The 19,867-nt window shown below is 38.3% G+C and overlaps 1 protein-coding gene across 1 annotated transcript in view; it reads right to left on the bottom strand.

Annotated features, from left to right (window-relative positions):
• The window catches only part of LOC122807767 (sarcolemma associated protein), a 2,306,558-nt gene extending 2,286,882 nt beyond the window's left edge, over positions 1–19,676 (bottom strand). The window contains exon 1 of the mRNA XM_044078786.1: positions 19,205–19,676. Within this exon, the coding sequence (XP_043934721.1) occupies positions 19,205–19,402 (198 nt within the window). The 5' untranslated portion in view covers positions 19,403–19,676. The remainder of the gene's footprint in view (positions 1–19,204) is intronic.
• Positions 19,677–19,867: the final 191 nt, after the last annotated feature.

Below are 19,867 nucleotides of genomic sequence, written 5' to 3'. Positions count from 1 at the left end.
GCAAAGTCAGACAGCCCCGGTTGAACTATACCTCTCAGTTGTCCATATTTTTGCAGAATGAATAGATATTTGCTTCTTATTTTTGGTTTTCCTCATACAATTTGTGGTTTTCTAGCAAATCATTTAGGAATGAAGTCACTAAATGACTGACATTCATGCTAATGCAAGACCTGTTATTCTATCAACTGTCAAGTTTATACAAGAGCAATTTTTAGTAGTGTTTGTATGTTCCCTCAATATATTTGGCCTTGTCCTGATTTCCTGCATTAAGAGGTAGAGGGGTATGTGCAAATCACTTTGTAGAATTAGGAATATCCAAACCTCTCCATTGTCCCCAATTTTGGCTCAAAATGTTGCTCTCCCCTAATAATCCCTCCTAAAAATGGCAATTTTGGAAGAAAACGTGATTGAAGTCTCCTAGAATAATGGTGTTGGCTTAATGCATAGGGACACCATATTAGTTAGGTAGGAGATATGGACTGATGGGATACATAGAGGGGACCTATAGTTAGGTATGACACAGTAAGTAGTTTTGTTAATGCCAAGGTGGATGCAGAGGAATCCACGACATTATATCACCTAGCAAGTCTGAAGATGGACTTGTTAAGAATATGTAGATACCATCACCTTTTCATCTCGGGTGATAGGCCTAAACTTGTGGCAGGTACTGAAATCCTGCATTAAAGGAGTGCTGTCATCGGTCTTGAACTAGGTCTCTGTGATAATGCATATATAGACGTTTTCCAGGGGAAGCAGTGCTTTTAAGGAGTGGACTTTTTAGCTTAGGCTCTGAAAAGGAAATCACTTATTTTCTAATTCATGTAGCTATAAAATTCAGTATAAAAACTGTAAAAGTTTCTGAATCCAAACACACTGTTTATTAAAGCAGCATCATGGTAGGGAGTACTTCAGTACAGAGAGATTCAACTATATACAGAGCCATTAGTTCCTTTATACCTTTCTGTCAAAAACAAACACCATGGTCACACAGAGTTTACATTTGTTGTAACTTTGAAAACATCTATGTATTTCTTGCACTAAGAAGTTGAGGTGTGTGTGTGACGAGGGAGAGGGAAATGCCCTAGTTAGATCTAACAGGTGGAATTTTCAAAGTGCATTTTCAAGGAATTGTGAGCTTCAAGGGAAGCAAAGGTTACTGCTGCTCATGCCAAGTCTGCTTAAAATGTGCAACAGTTTTGTTTAGCAAATGGTTTCATTATTGTGGTACAGAATTTTAAAGCAGTGTTAGCACAGCAGGTAGCATACTTGCATCTTGATGCAAAGGGCTGTAGGTTCTATTCATATAGCATGTACATTTGTATTTTAAGGGGGGTATGGTACTGCAGTTTTTAGTATGTCCTCCTTTGGATGAGACACCCAATAACTATGAACCTGTTTTTCAGCCTGCCACCCATTCCCTATTGCAGTATACCAACTTACCATTTATTTTAATGTATCACAGGCAATTTATTCTTAAAGGGCAAAACACACTGAATTTGTAAATAAAACACTGAAATAAAGTTTTCTAGCAACACCCTCTTCACTGGTTTCAGATCTCTTTAATGTGGAATTATTCAGATGACGTTTACTTCTGCAGAGATCCTGCATATTGATCGATATTGGTGGATTGTATGAGAAGTTTGAGTGGCCCTTTATGGTTGAAATGTTTTGAATTGGGCAGGTTATCATTATTGGTTCATATGATTTTTTCATTGCTTAAAGGAAAAATGTTCAGAACTATAAATTTAAAACACACTGCTGTATTATACAAGGGATATAATTCAATTACTATATAGTATAATTAATACAGTCAGGAAGGTGAATCAAAGAACTTTTGCATGGTTCAAAAAATGTGTACAAGGAGCTTATGATTTGAAACCGGCCCAAAGTTAAACTTAACCTGCCACTGGCCAGATGCATTTTCTTTGAATGTGGGTTTCAAAAGGTAAAGTTTTAATGCTAAGTCTGTTTTCATTGTAAGACTATTGTTTTGTTTATGTTTAGTAAATATCTCAGTGTTTGTGCTATAAAGTTTGAAATAAAAGTTGTAAATAAAATCCAAACATCTGGAATCATTGTAGAAGTAAAACATAAAACAGTATGCACACAGAGATTTGAACAGTGTCTATGACAAATGGGGAGAAATAGCCAAGTAATGGGACACTGCAATGGCTGCATCGGTGGGGGGGGTGGGGGGGGCTGTGGGCAGGGCTTTGGGTTTGCACCCCCCACAAAAAAATCTTGCAGGCTCCTTTGGACCCTATATAAAGAAAAATAACCAGAGATCTTATATAAGTATTTGAAATATTTTGGAAATTTTATGACAAATCTGTATAAAATACAAGAAAAAAGTATGAATGGAAATGTTTATGAAAGAATTAAATATGCCAAGGTTAGAGGCAGAATAGCGCAATTACCAAACACTTACTATGAGGGAAAAAGTGATGTATAACCAATCTACAGGAAAGTCCCCAGGAAGAGATGGTATATCCCTGTGGACGTTTGGAAGCTAGGTGGGAAGAAAGTGATAAAGATCTGGAATGATTGCTTAACAGCATTTTAAAAGGAGAAGCACCAACATCCTGGAAGAAGTGGTGGCTGTAACACCTAAAGATGGTAAAGACTGATCAGATCCAGCTTCATATAGTCCCATTTTGAATATAAATGATGATTTTTATTAAAGTGTCTAGGTCTACAATGGCTAAAAGAATGGCAAATGTGATGCCAAAACCGAAAGATATGGATCAATGAAGTTTTGTGGAGGGGAAGCAAACCTATGAATATTAAAAGAACAATGATGATCCAGAGCAAAACAGAATGTAAGAAAGAAAATGCCACTGTTGTTGCTGGGTCTTGATGCAGAGAAAGCATCTGACAGAGTATGCTGGGATTTTATCAGTAGAGCAATGGAAACATTTGCATTCCCTGATAAAAGTAGAAGGTTGATTAGGAGGACATATACGGGATTGGAGGCAAAAACTTAAAGTGGGGAGTCCTCTCAGATAAGTTCCGTTTGAGCAGAGGAACCAGGCAGGGGTGCTCTCTTTCCTTTTTATTTGCGTTATACTTAGAACCACTGGCAAAGAAAATAAGGGACTCAAATTCAAGGATATAATTGGTATGGCAGTTAAGAAAAATTGGCTTTACTTGCAGATGATATTTTTTATACATGATTGTTGTTGTGTCTTTCGGCTTTTTCCCGGTTAGGGGTCAACACAGAGGAACTCCGGTCCACTAATGACTGGTAGAAGATTTTTACGTGCCGAGTTACCAGCCCTGACGCACTACCTTCAACGTAGGTACACCCCTTCACGCATGTCTCCACACAGAAGACGCTTTAGCTGAGAATCGAATGGACGTCTTGCTGTGAGTCGACAATGCTACCGCAGCACCACCACCGCATGATAAAACCAAAAAAGGACATTTCAGTGTTGTGGAACACTGAGACAGTTTCAACGCTTATCTTCATTAATTTTGTATCCCGAAAAAACAAAGGCAATAGCTGAAAACTATATACCCACACACAAACTGGTTCAACAGTACCCATATTTATGGGGACATGATAAAATGAAATACTTGAGAATAGGATTAAAAAGGATTTGGTTATGGTAGCTCAGGATATGTGGGGAGAACAAAGCATAATACAAAAACTGAGAAATTTTAAGCTCGGTTTTATGGATATGGGTAGCAAGATAAAAGCAAGGAAAATGTTTAGTCCCTTTAAGTTTTGTACACAAGTCAGGCATATTCTTTTTTAGCAGCCAGAGGAGAAGTTGTGGATAGCAATTAATAAAAACAGTTGAAGCATTTTATCTGGAGGGGAAGAGGGCAAGAGCAAAGTGGGATAAGTTGATCCTTCAAAAACAGAACAAGGTGGTTTGGGAATACCTAATTTGAAGTGGTACTGCAGAGCTACACAGTTAGGGCTCCTATAAGTAGCACAAGCAGAAAGCTACAATTCAAAGTGGAAAGGAATGAGGATGATGAAACAGGGGGAAGCTGAAGAAAAGAGGAGACAATGAGGTTCTGGATGCAGATCCAGAAATAGAATAACGATACCATACAGAATATTACCTTCATTAAATAGCAGAAAATACTCCAAGACCCAAGCCAACACAGCAATGGAGGGAGAAAGGAGATTTTGCTGATAGAAATGACTGCAATTAGGGGGTTACAGAGAATAGGCAAGAGGGGGCAGAAATTTAATGGAGAAAAACTGGCAAAGGAACCAAGGTATTGACAGAAAATAATTACGGTGGGAAAGGTATCAGAATGGGAAGAGGCCAAAAATTCATTTGGACTGCAGGCTAGAGATTGTCCTCTTATTAGGGATTGACATCAGAATATAGCCAGTTAAAAAGAAATGGGGAGTCTAAGCGAATGACCAGCACTGGTGGAGTTTTTAGTAGAATCTAGAACAGACGTTGTTGTTAAAAGGAGTAAATTAGTAGGGCATATAAAATACTACATTATAACTATAGGAATCATAGGAGGTTAGAAAGGACTGAGAAGACAGACCGGATAAGCAATTCACAAAAAAACAATGGAGGGATACATGTATGGCTCCCAAATATGCAACAACATCTAGAGGATTCAGATCTTTGCTTGGAAGTATCTGTAAAGGTATTTTATACCCCAATTAAACTCCAAAGAACATATTCTCAGTTAGATTGCAAATGTTGAAAGTGTGGAGGGAGAAGAAAGAGGCAACTGGGAACAGTTTTTGGAAGTATAATGAGCTGTCAGACTTCAAAATTCCCTGCAGACTACTCTAACAGAAATACTGGGTGAGCAAATTGGTGTAACTAAAGAGATTACTTTTTGAGCTCAGATACAGAATCATAACTGCCTAGATATGCAGAGTTTAATTCTAGCTGCCATTAAAAAAAAATACTAGAAAATGGAAATCAAAATCCAAACCAACTGAACTAGAAGTAGTGAATATAGTAACAGAGATAAAACAACTTGAACTGGGATCTTTAGAAAAGGGTAGGAGCAAATTACACAGAAAATGGAAACTTTGAGAATACAAACAGAATAACATTTTGGAGGAGGAATGAGGTTTAAGGGAAGGCAGGCAATGAATAAACTTTGTAATGTTTGACAATGACTGGACAGATTTTAAGTGCTGTAAAACATTTTCAACTGAAAATATGTCAATATGGTTTGTTTTCCATGTATAAACCTGTATGATTTCATGTATATACTTGTATAATTGCCTAGATCATAACGGATAATTTCAATAAAGATGTATCTTTTTTTTTTTTTTTAAACTTTTGAATGTTTGCGTGGGATCCCAGCTTGTGTAAGATCTCTCTCTCCCAAGAGAGAGATACTGGACAATTTCGAAAAGACTCTGCAAAGATAATGGAGTCGTCTAAATATGGAAGAATGTGAATACCCTGTACCCAGCCATTACCTATAACTGGAGCTAAACATTTTGTTACCCCTTGGACTATCTAGTGCACTATGAGTGTTGAGGCAGAAAACTGATAATGTGATCCAGACACACAACCTTAACCATCTAAAGTCTGGATGAATAAGGATGTGAAAAGCTTCTCTTAAGTTTAGTGTTACCACGAAACTTCAAAGAGGAAGAGGTAACAGGCTTAGTGACATCATTCTCAGTTTGGGCACAATAATAGGTTCAGGAAAGAGATCCAGAAATAGTCTCTTTCTTGGTTATCTTAACATCCTTTAATAAAAGCAACGAAACTCACAGAAAAAAGATAAAGAATCCACAACCAGCCACAGTAAAGGTTTAATGTAAAATAACACAAAACACTCCGGCGCCTTGGCACACAGCCATCCAGGAGTAATACAAAACACTTGAATGTAATAATCCATTAATCAACACTAATTACACAGCAATTGCTTCCAATTAATTTCTAAATTTAAACCTACAGGCAACAAAGTAACAAACTATAAAACATAAATAGATTCTTTATAAAGTAGTTTTTCTTTAAAACTACATGTTTCACCAACCTGTACAAATATTTGCTCCAGAACACAGCGCTGAAGCAAAGTAAAATCAATTGTGTCTTTCTTTAAAATGCATAGCAATATTACTTTCAATTTTGTTATTTTTATGTCCCTGACAAGTCATTGCAATCTGGCTCTAAATTTCCTTTTACTTTCCCAAATTACAGGGGCACCTCAAGGCATATATAATGCCCTCACTATCACAAGAAAATCTACCAGAAGGAGAAAAATGAACAGCATTTATCTTACCAAATCTATGGACAACATTAGAATACATATTATATTCACCAAAAGGGAATGTACCCATTAAAGAAGGATTTAAATGAACCCTATCATCAGGAGGACTAAATAGGCTAGACGTTAGAAAGCAAGTTTTTTTTTATATTTTTGCCCTGTCTATAAGAGAAGGATGGTGGGCAATAAGCTTACACAGTTCACCATCTTTTATTAAAAATTCCTAACAATTATTTAATATGTTACCTACCTCACTACTGAGGCTATTGTAAACTGACACAAGATATACTTCATCATTCATCTAGTTTGTGCCTAGATTTTCAGCACCGATACTTTTAAAATGGGCTCCCGGGCAAACCACACCTAACCTCTGAAACTACCTTAGAGAGATTTTTTTTTAAACTATATTACATTTATAATCTCTACTAATGAGCATATTAAAAGTTCTTTTGCATTCCACCACAATGTCACCCCAATTGTTCCCAATTCCATCAATACAAAGGAACTCCCCATATGGGAGAGATTCCAAAAGATGCTTTGGATGAAAGCTACCCCCATGTAAAAAATGGTTACTATTCACAAATTTCCTACGGACAGATGTTTTCACACTATCATTGTCCATACCTTCCAAAGCTAAGTCCAAAAAATTCACTTTACCATACTGTATTCCATCAAAACATAAACCATATATATTACTCTCCAAGTCTTGATGGAGACTTCCCATACTACTTTCACCACCTTTGCATATAAAAATCAAATCTATCTATAGTAACCAATAACATGGTTATGTACAAAATTGTGCTTATATAGATACTCCAATTCAAAAAGGGCCATCAATAAGTTAGCATACATGGGGCAAAAGAAGCACCCATGGAGAAAATCTGATAAGAGAAATTGGTTACAGTCTGGTGGACAGTGATCAGCTGGGGAAAAAAAGGAGATAATGTTCTCTGAAAAAATCCACGGGTTTTCCCAGCTGGGACAGCTATAAAGATAAGAGAACGCCAGTTAGTACTTAGTAAAAGCACAGGCTGCACAATGCATATTAGCACAGATAACCTTTATGTTAACTCAAGTCTGCAAATGTGGCTGTCAGTTATTTGAAGATATACACAGGTTTTAGTGTTTGAGGGCTTTCATTAAAACAAAGTTTTGCAAGAGGTGATGCAGACTTAAATGGATATGGCAACAAACGATAAAAGTTAAACAACTTTTTAATACAATGATGCTTTCTGTAATGCCTTACATGTCAATGGTCTCACAAATACATGCAAAAAGAAAGAATAGTGAATTATATTTAAAAAATGCAGAATGCAAATAGCTATGTTACAGGAGACACTTAAAAATAACTGAACAAGCAAACCTGAAAAAAAAAAAAAAAAGAAAGGTTTTCAGGATGGTTAAGTGGAATATCTAGGACAAAAGGAAAAGAAGTATTTATATTAATTGCAAGAAAGGTTTTCAGGATGGTTATTAAGCGGAATATCTAGGACAAAAGGAAAAGGAGTATTTATATTAATTGCAAGAAAGGTTTTCAGGATGGTTATTAAGCGGAATATCTAGGACAAAAGGAAAAGGAGTATTTATATTAATTGCAAGAAGAGCTCCAATACTAATAGAGGAGGATAAATACGATATTAAATGGTAGATTTGAAGTGCTAAGGGGCTACTGGCAAGAGAGGGATTATACTGGCATGTATTTATATTCCACCCAAAACTGCTATAATGCATCCTCTGAAAATTCTGGGAGAAATAATCAGTTTTCAACAAAGGAATATTACTTATAGGTGGGGACTGGAATTTCAGCTGCAACAGTGAAGATGTGTCTGGGGGGCTAGAATGCAAAGTTAAACAAAAAAGAGGGTAGATTTCTGAAAAACGTTTATGAAAATTATTTGGCATGGAAGGTGTGAATTCAGTAATAGGGAACATGTAAATTCACTCCAAAATCTAATATACAAAAACTGGGCTAGGTTAGACAGAGTTTACATTTCATAGGAACATGTGCATTTAACTGAAGGTCTTGATAAGCACCCAACAACTAAAATAAAACACACAGGGTAATGAAATAAAAACGAGACACTGGCGCTTTCCCAACTATCTGTTGAACAGAGTGGAATTTAAGAGTGGATAGTGGAGATTATTCAGGAGCTATCCGAGATGTTAGAAATTACTTCTGAAGATTTACCTAGGAGTGGGATAAAAATTAAGGAAGAGTTTAAAAATAGGGTAGAAATAATAAGAAAGGGAGCTATGGTTAAGAAGCAACAAGAATTATTTAAAGGGGCCGACAGATGTTAAACTATTGTAGAATAGGGGGGGCCGACAAATGTTAAACTATTGTAGAATAGGGGGAATCTCACAGAACAGAGAGTAGAGAATCAACTGCAGAATAAGGGCTTACTTTGACAATAGAGTTTAGAAAGATTGTCGTTAAACAATTGTTCTTAAACACTAGAGCACAAAAATCTTTAGCACAACAACTCAGGCAACAAAGTAGAAAGGTCTGTTGCCAAGCTTAAGGAGCCTATAACAAAGAAGGTAACGAGATCTTGTAGAGGTATTAGAAATATTTCAAAGTCTGTACAAACCAGAGAAATATGGAAATCAGGGAAAAGATATAAATGGATATGCTTATGGAACAATTAAATTCAGTATGCCAAGGTTACAGGCAGATCATGTTCAGTTACCAACGGATAGGGGGAGAGGACATAAAAATTGTGATGTATAACCAATCTACAAGTCTCCAGGAATAGATGGTATTCCTGTGGAAGTTAGGAGGGAAAAAAATGGTGAAAGATCTGGCAGGTTTTGTTTAACAGTAGTTTAAGAGGAGGAGAAGTACCAACATCCTGGAAAAAAAGCAGTTGTAGCTGTAATATGCTAAAGAAGGTAAAGAACCATCAGATCCAGCTTCATGCAGGCCATTTCAATACTAAATCACAATTATAAAAAAGTGCCCATGTCTGTAATGGCTAAAAGAATGGCAAAAGCAATGCAAAAAATTGATAGATATGATCAATGTGATTTTGGGGAGGGGAAGCAAACATTTGACAATATTAACAGAACACTGATGATCCAGTGGGAAGCAAAATGTATGAAAATGCCATTGCTGTTGGTGGATCTTGTTACAGAGAAAGATTTGACAGAGTAAGCTGGGACTTTATGAGCAGGGCAATGGAAGCATTTGCGTTTCCTGAAAAAAAAAAAAAAGTTTATTAGGAGGATATACAAGTGATCGGAGGTGAAAATTAAGTGGGTGGGTTCCTCTCTGAATTTCTGTTTGAGCAGAGGAACCAGGCAGATGTCCTCTTTCCCCTTTGTTATTTGCATTGTATTTAAAAAACATTGGCAAAGAAAATAAGAGACTCAGAAATTCAAGGACATAATAGTCAAGAAAAGCTGGCTGTATTTGCAGATATTTTATACCCAACAAAACCAGAAAGAGACATGATAATGCTGTGGAACATTGAGACAATTTCAATTATGTATCCACATATGAATTGGTTCTGGATTATCCATGTTTACAGGGACATGAAAGTATTTAGTTATATGGATTAAAAATTATTTTGATGTGGCAGCTAAGGATATGTGGGAAAAGACTAAACAAGATAATACAAAAACTGATATAGGGTGCTGTGGTAGCATTGCAAGATGTTGTAAGGCATCTTCTGTGTGGAGACAGGTTGTGCACCAGGACTGGTAACTCTACCAATCATTATATATATATATATATATATATATATATATATATATATATATATATATATATATATATATATATATATATATATATATATATATATATATATATATATATATACATATATATATATATATATATATATATATATATATATACACACATATATATATATATATATATATATATATATATATATATATATTATATATATATATATATAGTATATATATATATATATATATATATATATATATACCAAACTGTCCAACATGATGCCACTGTCTCCAACCCATATAACATAGCTGGTCTCACTACCCTCTTGTAGGACCTTCCTTTCACTCTTACTGGTACCAGTCTGTCACAAATCTCTCATCTGTCAACCTGTCCATCACCACCCACTGCAGTCCTCACCACTGACACTACCCTTGTACATATTCTGGCAACTCCTTCTGACCTTCTCTGTATTTATCCAACAACACTCTCAGAGCAAACATTGCATCTGTAGTGCTCTTTCCTGCCATGAAACCATACTGCTGATCACTAATCATCAACTACTCTTTCCCATAACTTCAAGCTGTGACTAATCAGTTTTATCCCTCTGTAGTTAGTGCAGCTTATTCTTAAAGATAGGTACCAAGACACTTTCTGACTTTCCAAAATTTCATTAAACAATCTAGTTAGAAATTCCAATGCCATTTCTTCTAAGCACCTTCATGCTTCCATTGGTATATCATCTGGGCCAACAGCCTTTCCATTCTTCATCCTCTTCATCCCCACATCATCCAACCTTCTCTCTCTCTCTCTCTCATTCTCTTCATTCATCAGCCCCTTGTCCTCCTTCCTCTGTCAGATGTCAACTAGCTCTGCTGTAGTTACCCAGCTATTCGGCAACTCTCTACTGCCTCCCAGTGCCTGTCTTAACTCTTCCCTAAACTCCACTTCACAATCACCCTTTTTTAACTTCCACCATTTAATCCTTGTCACAGCTTTCGCACTCCTCCTCTTCTTGATCAACAACATCATTCTACATACCACCATTCTATGCTGCTTAACTACACTTTCCCCTGCCACCACTTTACAGTCTCCAATCTCCTTCAGACTGGCCCTCCTACATAGGATATAATCCACCTGTGAGCATCTTCCTCCACTCTTGTACGTCATCCTATGCTCCTCCCTCTTCTTAAAATACGTATTCACCACAGCCATGTCCATCCTTTTCGCAAAATCCACAATCATCTGACCTTCTGCATTCCTCTCCTTAACACCATACCTACCCATCACTTCCTCATCCCCTCTGTTCACTTTACCAACATGCCCATTAAAGTCCGCTCCAATCACTAGTCTCTCACCACAACTTCATCCTACTCACTCCAAAATTTCTCTCTCATCCATCGCACACCCAACACATTATATATATATATATATATATATATATATATATACACACACATATATAATATATATATATATACACATATATATAATATATATATATATGTATATATATATATATATATATATATACACACATACACACACACACACACACACATTTTTTTTAAATCAACTAGAGGGGAAGTTGTGGATAGCAATTAATAAAGAGCTGAAGGACTTTATCTGGGAGGGGATGACAGCAAGAGTCAAGTGGGCTAAGTGGATTCTTCCAGTAGAACAGGGCAGGTTGGGATCACCTGATTTGCAGGAGCATTTCAGAGCTACACATTTAAGGTTACTATACATAGCACAAGCAGTAAATCACCATTCAAAGTGGAAAGGGATTCTGCAAAACACGGGGGAAGCTGAAGAAACAAAGACGGATTTTGGATGCAAGCCTTTAAAGGGAATAACAATCATACTGAATAGTACATCTATAAAGTAGCAGAAAGTATCCCAAGAACTAAGCAAACATGGGAATGGAGCAAGAAAATGTTGCCAATAGTAATAACCGCAATTAGGGATATAGACAACAGGCAAGAGGGGGCTGGAATTTATTGGGGAAAACTGGAAAAGGAACCAAGGAGTAAGTAATTAGAGAGGGAAAGATGATAGAATGGGAAGACGTCAATAATTTATTTGGACTGCAGGTTAGAGATCACCTTCCCTATCAAGGATTGATAAGAGTATATTCAAAGAGAAAGGAATATGGGGTCCTAAATGAAAGTCTGGCACTGGCAGAATTTAGCGTAGAATATAGAAGAGAACTGGCCATTAAAAAAAAAAAAAAAAAAGAAAGAAAAAAGAAAAGAAATGGATGTTACTCCAGAGAACATTTTCCTCGGGTGGGCAGCAAATGTTGGTGTTGTTATGGGAAACAAAGAGGTAAATTGGGAACATACTTTCTGGGAGTACGGCGAGTTGGAAGACTAGGGATTCCCTACAGGATGCACTGTCACAGATGCTGGATGGGCAGACATGCGTGATGAGGGAGCTGCATCCAATAATGGTGGCTGCCAAAGAAGCAATTACTAGAAAATGGAAATCAAAATCTAAACAAACTATACGGGAAGTAGTGAATGTAATAACAAAGATACAACTGGAACCGAGATCTTTACAAAAGGGTAGGAGCAAACTACATATGGAAATGGGAATTGTGGAACAATACATACAGGGGAAGAATGAGGTTTTAAAAGAATGTCTGACTGAAAATGATTGGGTAGATTATAAGTGATGTATGTTTGCAACTGGGAGTGTGTCAGTACTGTTTATTATGTAAAATGTTTGCAATTCAGGTTCATTTTCGTTTATATAAATGTATGATTATTAAACTATCACAACATAAGCAAAGATGTTTGTTTAAAAAAAGGCAGGCATTGAATAATTTATGTAATATTGCTTAGGTTATATGATATATAGCAATATATGTGAAGTATAATGTTTGTTAGGTTAATATAGTTTTGAGTACTTTTATATGAATGTAATTTGCCTAGGTCACAAGTGATAATTCAATAAAAGGTGTTTAAACCAGTACTTGACCAACACGCAGGTGTGCCGTCTAACAATTCTTCTCTCCATAAATTCAGAGATAATTGTTTACTTTACTTTATGTTCCTTTCATAAGATCCCAAGGAAAGGCTCCTAAAACTGTTTACCATGGATGGAAGAACATAGAACATAAAAAACTAACTCAAAATTACAGCCATTCGTGAAAACAGTGACTTGACTTTTGTAGCAGGAAAGAGCTAGACAGCAAGGGATAAGGTCAACACCTGCACCACACCACATAGCTCTCCAGAACACCCATCATCACAGCTGTCACATAAAAGCACAAACCCACCATCACTCAGACTCTAACAGAAATTTACCCAAACAGCAGAGACCTCCAAAACAGAAACGCACTCTACCACCACAACACAGCACAAACCACAGGACACATAGCGCCACCAGTGTGTCCCTCAACCCAAGCCCCTAAGGCTAAACACCTTGCCCAACACACTAATCATAGGTGACTCAATAGTGAGGCACACAGATGTCCCACTCACTAGGTTGAATAAGGAGAAGGTAACAGTCAGCTGTCTATCAGGTGCCAGAATCCAACAACACACGCACTCAGGTCACTCCACAAGAAGTACAAGTATGACTCTGTCATTGTCCATGTGGATGTGAATGACCTGAGACGCACCACCCTGGACTACATGAAGAGAGACATGACAGAGCTCTCAGACTATGTGGCCCAGGCAGGTATGATCCTAGCCCTTAGCAGTATCCTACCACCCAGAATGATACTGCAGTACAAACAAAAAATTACTAACTTCAACAATTAGCTAAGTTTCTGGTGTCATTCCAAGGGAGATCCAGTATTTGTCTGCTTGAGATGACATGACTGACAGACCTCGATGCTTTGCCAGAGATTATCTGGATCCGTCACCCTTGGGTTTCCAGGTACTGGATAAAGCTCTTGCCACCCGTATAGTGCTTTTTTTTTTATTTTACGCAGTGTATCAAAGATCAAATTACCATCGTAACAGCTATAAATAAATGCAATCCGAGGGTCATGCTGCTCAACGTTACACTAGAAGTCTAAATCTCAAGATGCACTTGCCCAAAGCACTCCTCAAAATGGAGAACATCGACATTTGTACTGTAATGGAGAACTGGTTTAAAGTGGCAGAAAAAACCCATGCACTACCAGGCTATAACGCATTCCACACAATTCGGCCCCCAAACATGGACCGAAGCTCCAAATGTGGTGATGTCCCCATATTCATAAAGGATATGAACACCTCCAGACTAGTAGCCCAGTATAACGCATCTAAGATACTTCAGGTACAACTAACATTGGGTAAGACGGTGAGCCAGGTCATAGCATGCTACAGGTCCCCAACCATGTCCCTAGACTCTCACGCCATGTTCCTAAGCACCCTGGAAAATATCAAGGTCCAACCCAATACACTCATACTAGGAGACTTCAACTATCCCCCCCATCAACTGGGAAAACTACTCTAGCACCAACACAGTGGCCCAACACTTCCTGGAATTCATAGATTCCAATGCCCTGGACCAGCTCATTCTGACCAGAATGCAGGAAGCAACATCCTTGACCTGGTTATTACTAACATGGGCGACCGTTGCTCTACACCAATAGTCAATCCTTCCCTGGCCAGATCAGACCATAAACTAATCACCATGGAAATCCACATTTCACCCACACACCCCACAAAAGGTAACCTCCTTAAACTTCTCCAAAGCTGACTTTGGGCTCCTAAAAAAAAAAAAAAAAACAGAGTTGGCTAACTTCATGGCACCCATGCCAATGGAAAATAGCTGCAGGACTGCCAAATCATACACCAATGCACTGTATGAACATGTACATAAGTGCATGGAACAAGCTATACCCAAAAGAACCAAGACCATCTCTTCCAAAAAAGGAAGCAAATCTGGTAGTCTCCTGCCATTAATAAACTCTACAACAGAAAAAAGAAACTGCTAAAGAAAAAGGTGAAGTCCCAAAACTAGAAAAGCTCCCTTATTAGAATTGTACAGCTTCCATGGGACCAGATAATATCCCTGGTTGTGTTCTACATGAACTACAAAGCAAATTGACACCACATCTGTGTGCCCTGTTCAGTCACAGCCTCACCTCAAGCTTTGTACCTACCGAATGGCGCACTGCTAATCATCCCTCTCCACAAAGGAGAGTGACTACAGACCCTGGGAATTATCACCCCATTAGCCTGACTAGTCCGATATGTAAAGCTATGGAGCGCATAATCATGGACCTGATTAACAAATATAGGAAATCTCCCAACTCTAGATCCCACACAATTTGACTTTGTGAAAGGGAGATCATGCCTGCTCAACCTGGTTGACGTCTTTGAGTCAGTCATCAGGGCTGTGGATGAAGGTAAGATACTGCATACAGCCTACCTCGATCTGGCCAAGGCTTTTGATACCATTCCTCACTCAGGTATTATTGATAAACTCACCAAACTAGGCATGAACCCCTACATCACTAGGTGGGTTGCAAAACTGGCTCACAGATAGAACACACAGTGGGAAAGTAGCGGACTCCAAGTCAGACTGTCGACCAGTCACAAGTGGAGTCCCACAAGGATAGGTCCTGGGTTCTCCCCTGTTCGGCATCTACTTCGCAGAAGTCCAGACCAACACAAAGGGACTCTGGCTGACCAAGTTTGCAGACGACTGAAGGCAGGGAGCAATTATTAACTCCCCAAGTGATGCAGACATCCTACAGAAAGGCCTCAATGACTGGTGTCGAAACCATGGCCTTAAGCTTAACGCCAAAAAGTGTCTTCATCCCCTTTGGTAAAAACTCAGCTCAAACTAATTACCACATTGATGGGAGCCCACTGACCACTGAAGGCATTATAAGAATTCTGGGGATGCAGGTTGACAGCAACCTCTCCTTCGACCACCACATCATCACTGTGGTCAGAAAGTCCTTTTATGCGGCACATCTCATTACCAAGGGTTTGTATCCAGGAAGAAAGAGGCCATAGTCTCTCTCTACTCTTCCCTCATTAGACCAATCATAGAATATAATGCCCCATTTGACATGTACTTCACTAGACACCTGCAACAGCTGTAGAGGCCACAGAAATACCTCAGCCAGAGGATCCTATGCATTAAACAGATGCCCTACATGGGACTCCTACTCTCAGCTGTTATTTTGCCAATTAGTGGCCAGCTGACTAAGCATCTGTATCTTCCATCTGCAGTAGTTTGAGAAGTGACAACACTGGGAGCTGTAGCACTTTCCCTCGTACTGAATCTCGCAGCTCAAGAAGGCTAGACAGATGTCTGACAGTAAGATGGGGATAGGAAGATATACAAATGGAATCCAGGTCACACAGAGGTAGGAAAATGTTCACAAATTCCTTTAGTAATTCAACTATTGAAGTAGACACAAACACCTTCACCATCAAATGAAATATAGGCAATTAGAGAACAGTAAGCAGTTAATGGTCACAGATTTATGTCGTAGTATATTGCTCTACAGAGTACATGTCTGAATCAGATTCAATCCTACTCATTTTTCAAATTAAGAATTAAATGCATAAAATTAGTAATAAACTATGCAGAGTTGTAAGCTTTAAAAATTAGCAACTTTTAAAAAAACAAACACTACAAAAAGAGGTATATCATGTAGCCTTTCTTAAAATAGAGGATCAGCCCACTGGCCAAGTACAAAACAGAAAAATAATCAACATTCAATTTTCTGTTTATACACAAAGGCAAAATCTCAAATTAAAAGGTATGTACGTATGTATATGACAGGTTATAACATAACATTTTAATACCATACAAATTAAAAACAGATGTTTACTTTTTACATCAGGCTACTTCAGGAGCCTGCTCATCATAACACAATCTGATGATACTGACATGACTAATACTGCAAGCAGTACCAAAAATACATCTAAACTGTAAGTTATCAGCAATAAGGACATGATGGTTTTCAATTTATACAAACAGTTCAACACGTACAATACGCAAGCAACACAATTATGCAGATCTGAGACAGAATAGTGTGTTAGTGGCCACCTTCTCTACCAACTCTTGGATAGTATGTCAATGTGTCGCAATTTAGTACAAAGGATCAATAGTACGAACTGCTAAGTTAATGTTCTTGATTTCCATTTGCCCACTGTGCAATTCTGAGTAAATCAGTTAACCAGTCAATGCTCCTTTGTCAACCTTAAGGAAAACCTTCAGAACAGAACTCACAAAGGAATACAATAAAAATGTAGTGAATTATACCTCTGTTGCAAATGGGAAGGTAAGTTAGATGCTTTATCTGACAGCTGAGTAAAAGGATCCTTTTAAAAAGGCCTGAGTGCACCTAAACTTAGCCAAGGCACAGAAAATAGATCATACTCTTTAAAACAACTCCAATGGAATCTATGTGAACTACCACTAGAACAGACAAAAATCACGGTATGGCTACACCACCCTTATTCCAGTTAATCGGCCAATCAGATACTCTTCCGCTTTTGGCTTTTCCCAGTTAAGGGATTGCCACAGGGGATCACCTGCCCACTCATGATTGGCAGTGGATTTTTACAGTGTCGAATTGCCAGCCCGGTGCACAACCTCCCACGGAAAGCGCATGCACTCACGCCTAGGGCCAATTTAGAGTGCCCAATCCACCTACAGCATATCTTTAGGATGTGGGAGGAAACTTGAGCACCCGGAGGAAATCCACACGACCACAGGGAGGACATGCAGACTCCACACAGAAGGCAACCCAGCCAAAAATAAAATCAGAGAACCTCTTGCTGTGAGGTGGCAACGCTAACAGCTGCACCACTGCGGTCGCCCTGCTTGCAAATTCTAAAGAACTTAAGTCTTCATGCAGAAGAAAAAGCCCAAGCTCTTGGCAGTTGTGTCCCCCAAGAAAAATTTAAATAGACTGCATGTTATTCTACCTGTCTACATGCTACTGAACAGTGTACTTTGACTACAAAACACTAAATTTTTATGCAAATAATGGTTCATTACTTCAGTGATCATATAACACCCAGAGCCCAAAGCTATGGCTAGTATGTGCAAATTCATTTAACACAATTTTCTAGAACAACCAAGCACTTGAGTGACTTAATACTTAAAAAAAAAAAAAACACTAACTAAAGATAAAGGAAAGAGCAGTATTCATATGGTGATCTGCAAGGACCTGTCACTATTGCACAGGCAAGGTTTGTGGCTGCTTCTCTTCCTAACTGCCAGCACAGCTTTCAACTTTTAAGTGAAATAAACCTGGACAAAGGATCAAACTCAAGGGCAGATTTTAATGATTGCTCATATAAACTACAGAAATTAGCTAGAATAACTGACTTTACATTTCAGAAGGAGGTCTGAACTCAGATGGCTGTCACTATTTTTGTGTGTCACTAGACTTCGATCATCAATGATTTATCAGAAAAATCACATATCTTATTTAAAGTATATGTTGCTAGCAGAGGTGGTCAGGCTACTTTTCTTAATCTGGATTTTATTTAAGCAGAGAACAAAAAATATAAGGTGAAAAACTGGACATTCTGCAAAAACTTTGACAGCTGACAAGTATGACTACCAGTTCATCACACTAAAGCTATCTAATTTATAACAGATTATGGTTTAAAATACAAGCGGAACACGTAAGTCATATAAAGTTAATGTCAAGTGAAGCCAGTCATTCTATGCCACAAATAATTTTGTTATGGATAACAAGTTAAACTTCACTAACAAGACAAATACAAAAGCAGCATCAACATCTCAGTAATAGCTAGCCACCACAGTACTAATTCAACTTGGAAAGTTTATACACACACAAAATTATGAACACTAACATCCACACAAACCAAATCACCTTTATATTTTGCTCAGCTGCAGTCACGAAATGAAAGCAGCTGTTGAAGCTCACCTACAGACTCAAGGCGCAGATGTCAAAACATGAAACATTTAAGACTGATCAAAAATGTAATAGGCATGTATAAACTTATACCACGTATTGCGCTATGTGCAGTTACTTAAACAATTACTAATAAAAAATAGACGCACTAGCGAAAAGTAATGCTACATCTGTCCACAGGTCAGTTATCAATGAGCATTACCTAATGGAGGTAAAGGGACCCTGGCGGTTTTATGTACTAACCAGATTATGAATTAAGAGGTATTGCAGAAATCTTAAAGTCTAGGCACATTTTCTCTAAACCGGGCCTCTGGCTGGTTCGTCCCTCATGCATAAAGCCACACAGATATAAAATGGGGAGGGGGGAACGTACATACAACAAAATAACAGCAATTAACCCAGAAGTCTATATAACGTGATTGCTTACTACTCACCTTTCCTGTCTTGTGATCAAACCAGAGGACTGCATGGTTCCTAGACAACACCTTGCAATCAAAAGTGGCATTGTTTTGCGCTGGACGACAACGGGCCACTGAACGCCCAATCTTGACTGGCTCATCCAGGTAGACATGTCGCTCCTGAAAAGGGTGTGAATTTGGACGGCAAGTGAAAATAGCCAGGGCTGAAGGCATTGAAGACAAATGTGAGGAGTCACTCCAACTGCGAAAGAAGGGTAACTCTTCCAGATCCAGACTGACAAGCTTTTCCAAAAATGTTAACGATCCAAGACAAATAGGAAGGACAATTTATACATAACAAAAATATACATGAACAAACCGTTTAGGTACAATAACAAACCGTATAACCCATTATTACATTTGTGTGCAGCAGCACCTAGAAAATCCACTCTCCCCCGGCCTTAGGCATAGGCGAACTAGGCGACCGCCTAGGGCGCCGTACAGGCCGGCCTCAAAAGGGTGCAATTTACGGACCGGAGTTCTGTTGTGACGACCCCTAACCGGGAAAAGCCGAAAGACAACAACAACAACATTTCTTTTTTTAAATTTCACCGCCGCCCATATAGGCTAGCAGCAATTGCGCCCTCCCCCACTTCAAACACGAACTTCGGAACATTTTTTTCCTATCCAGGCCACAGT

This window comes from Protopterus annectens, chromosome 7.part1 (genome assembly GCF_019279795.1).
Source record: "Protopterus annectens isolate FY-2018-M chromosome 7.part1, PAN1.0, whole genome shotgun sequence".
Classification (NCBI taxonomy): Eukaryota; Metazoa; Chordata; order Ceratodontiformes; family Protopteridae; genus Protopterus; species Protopterus annectens.
The sequence above is the reverse complement of the archived record's forward strand: the minus strand, read 5'-3'. Positions and strand labels throughout refer to the sequence as shown.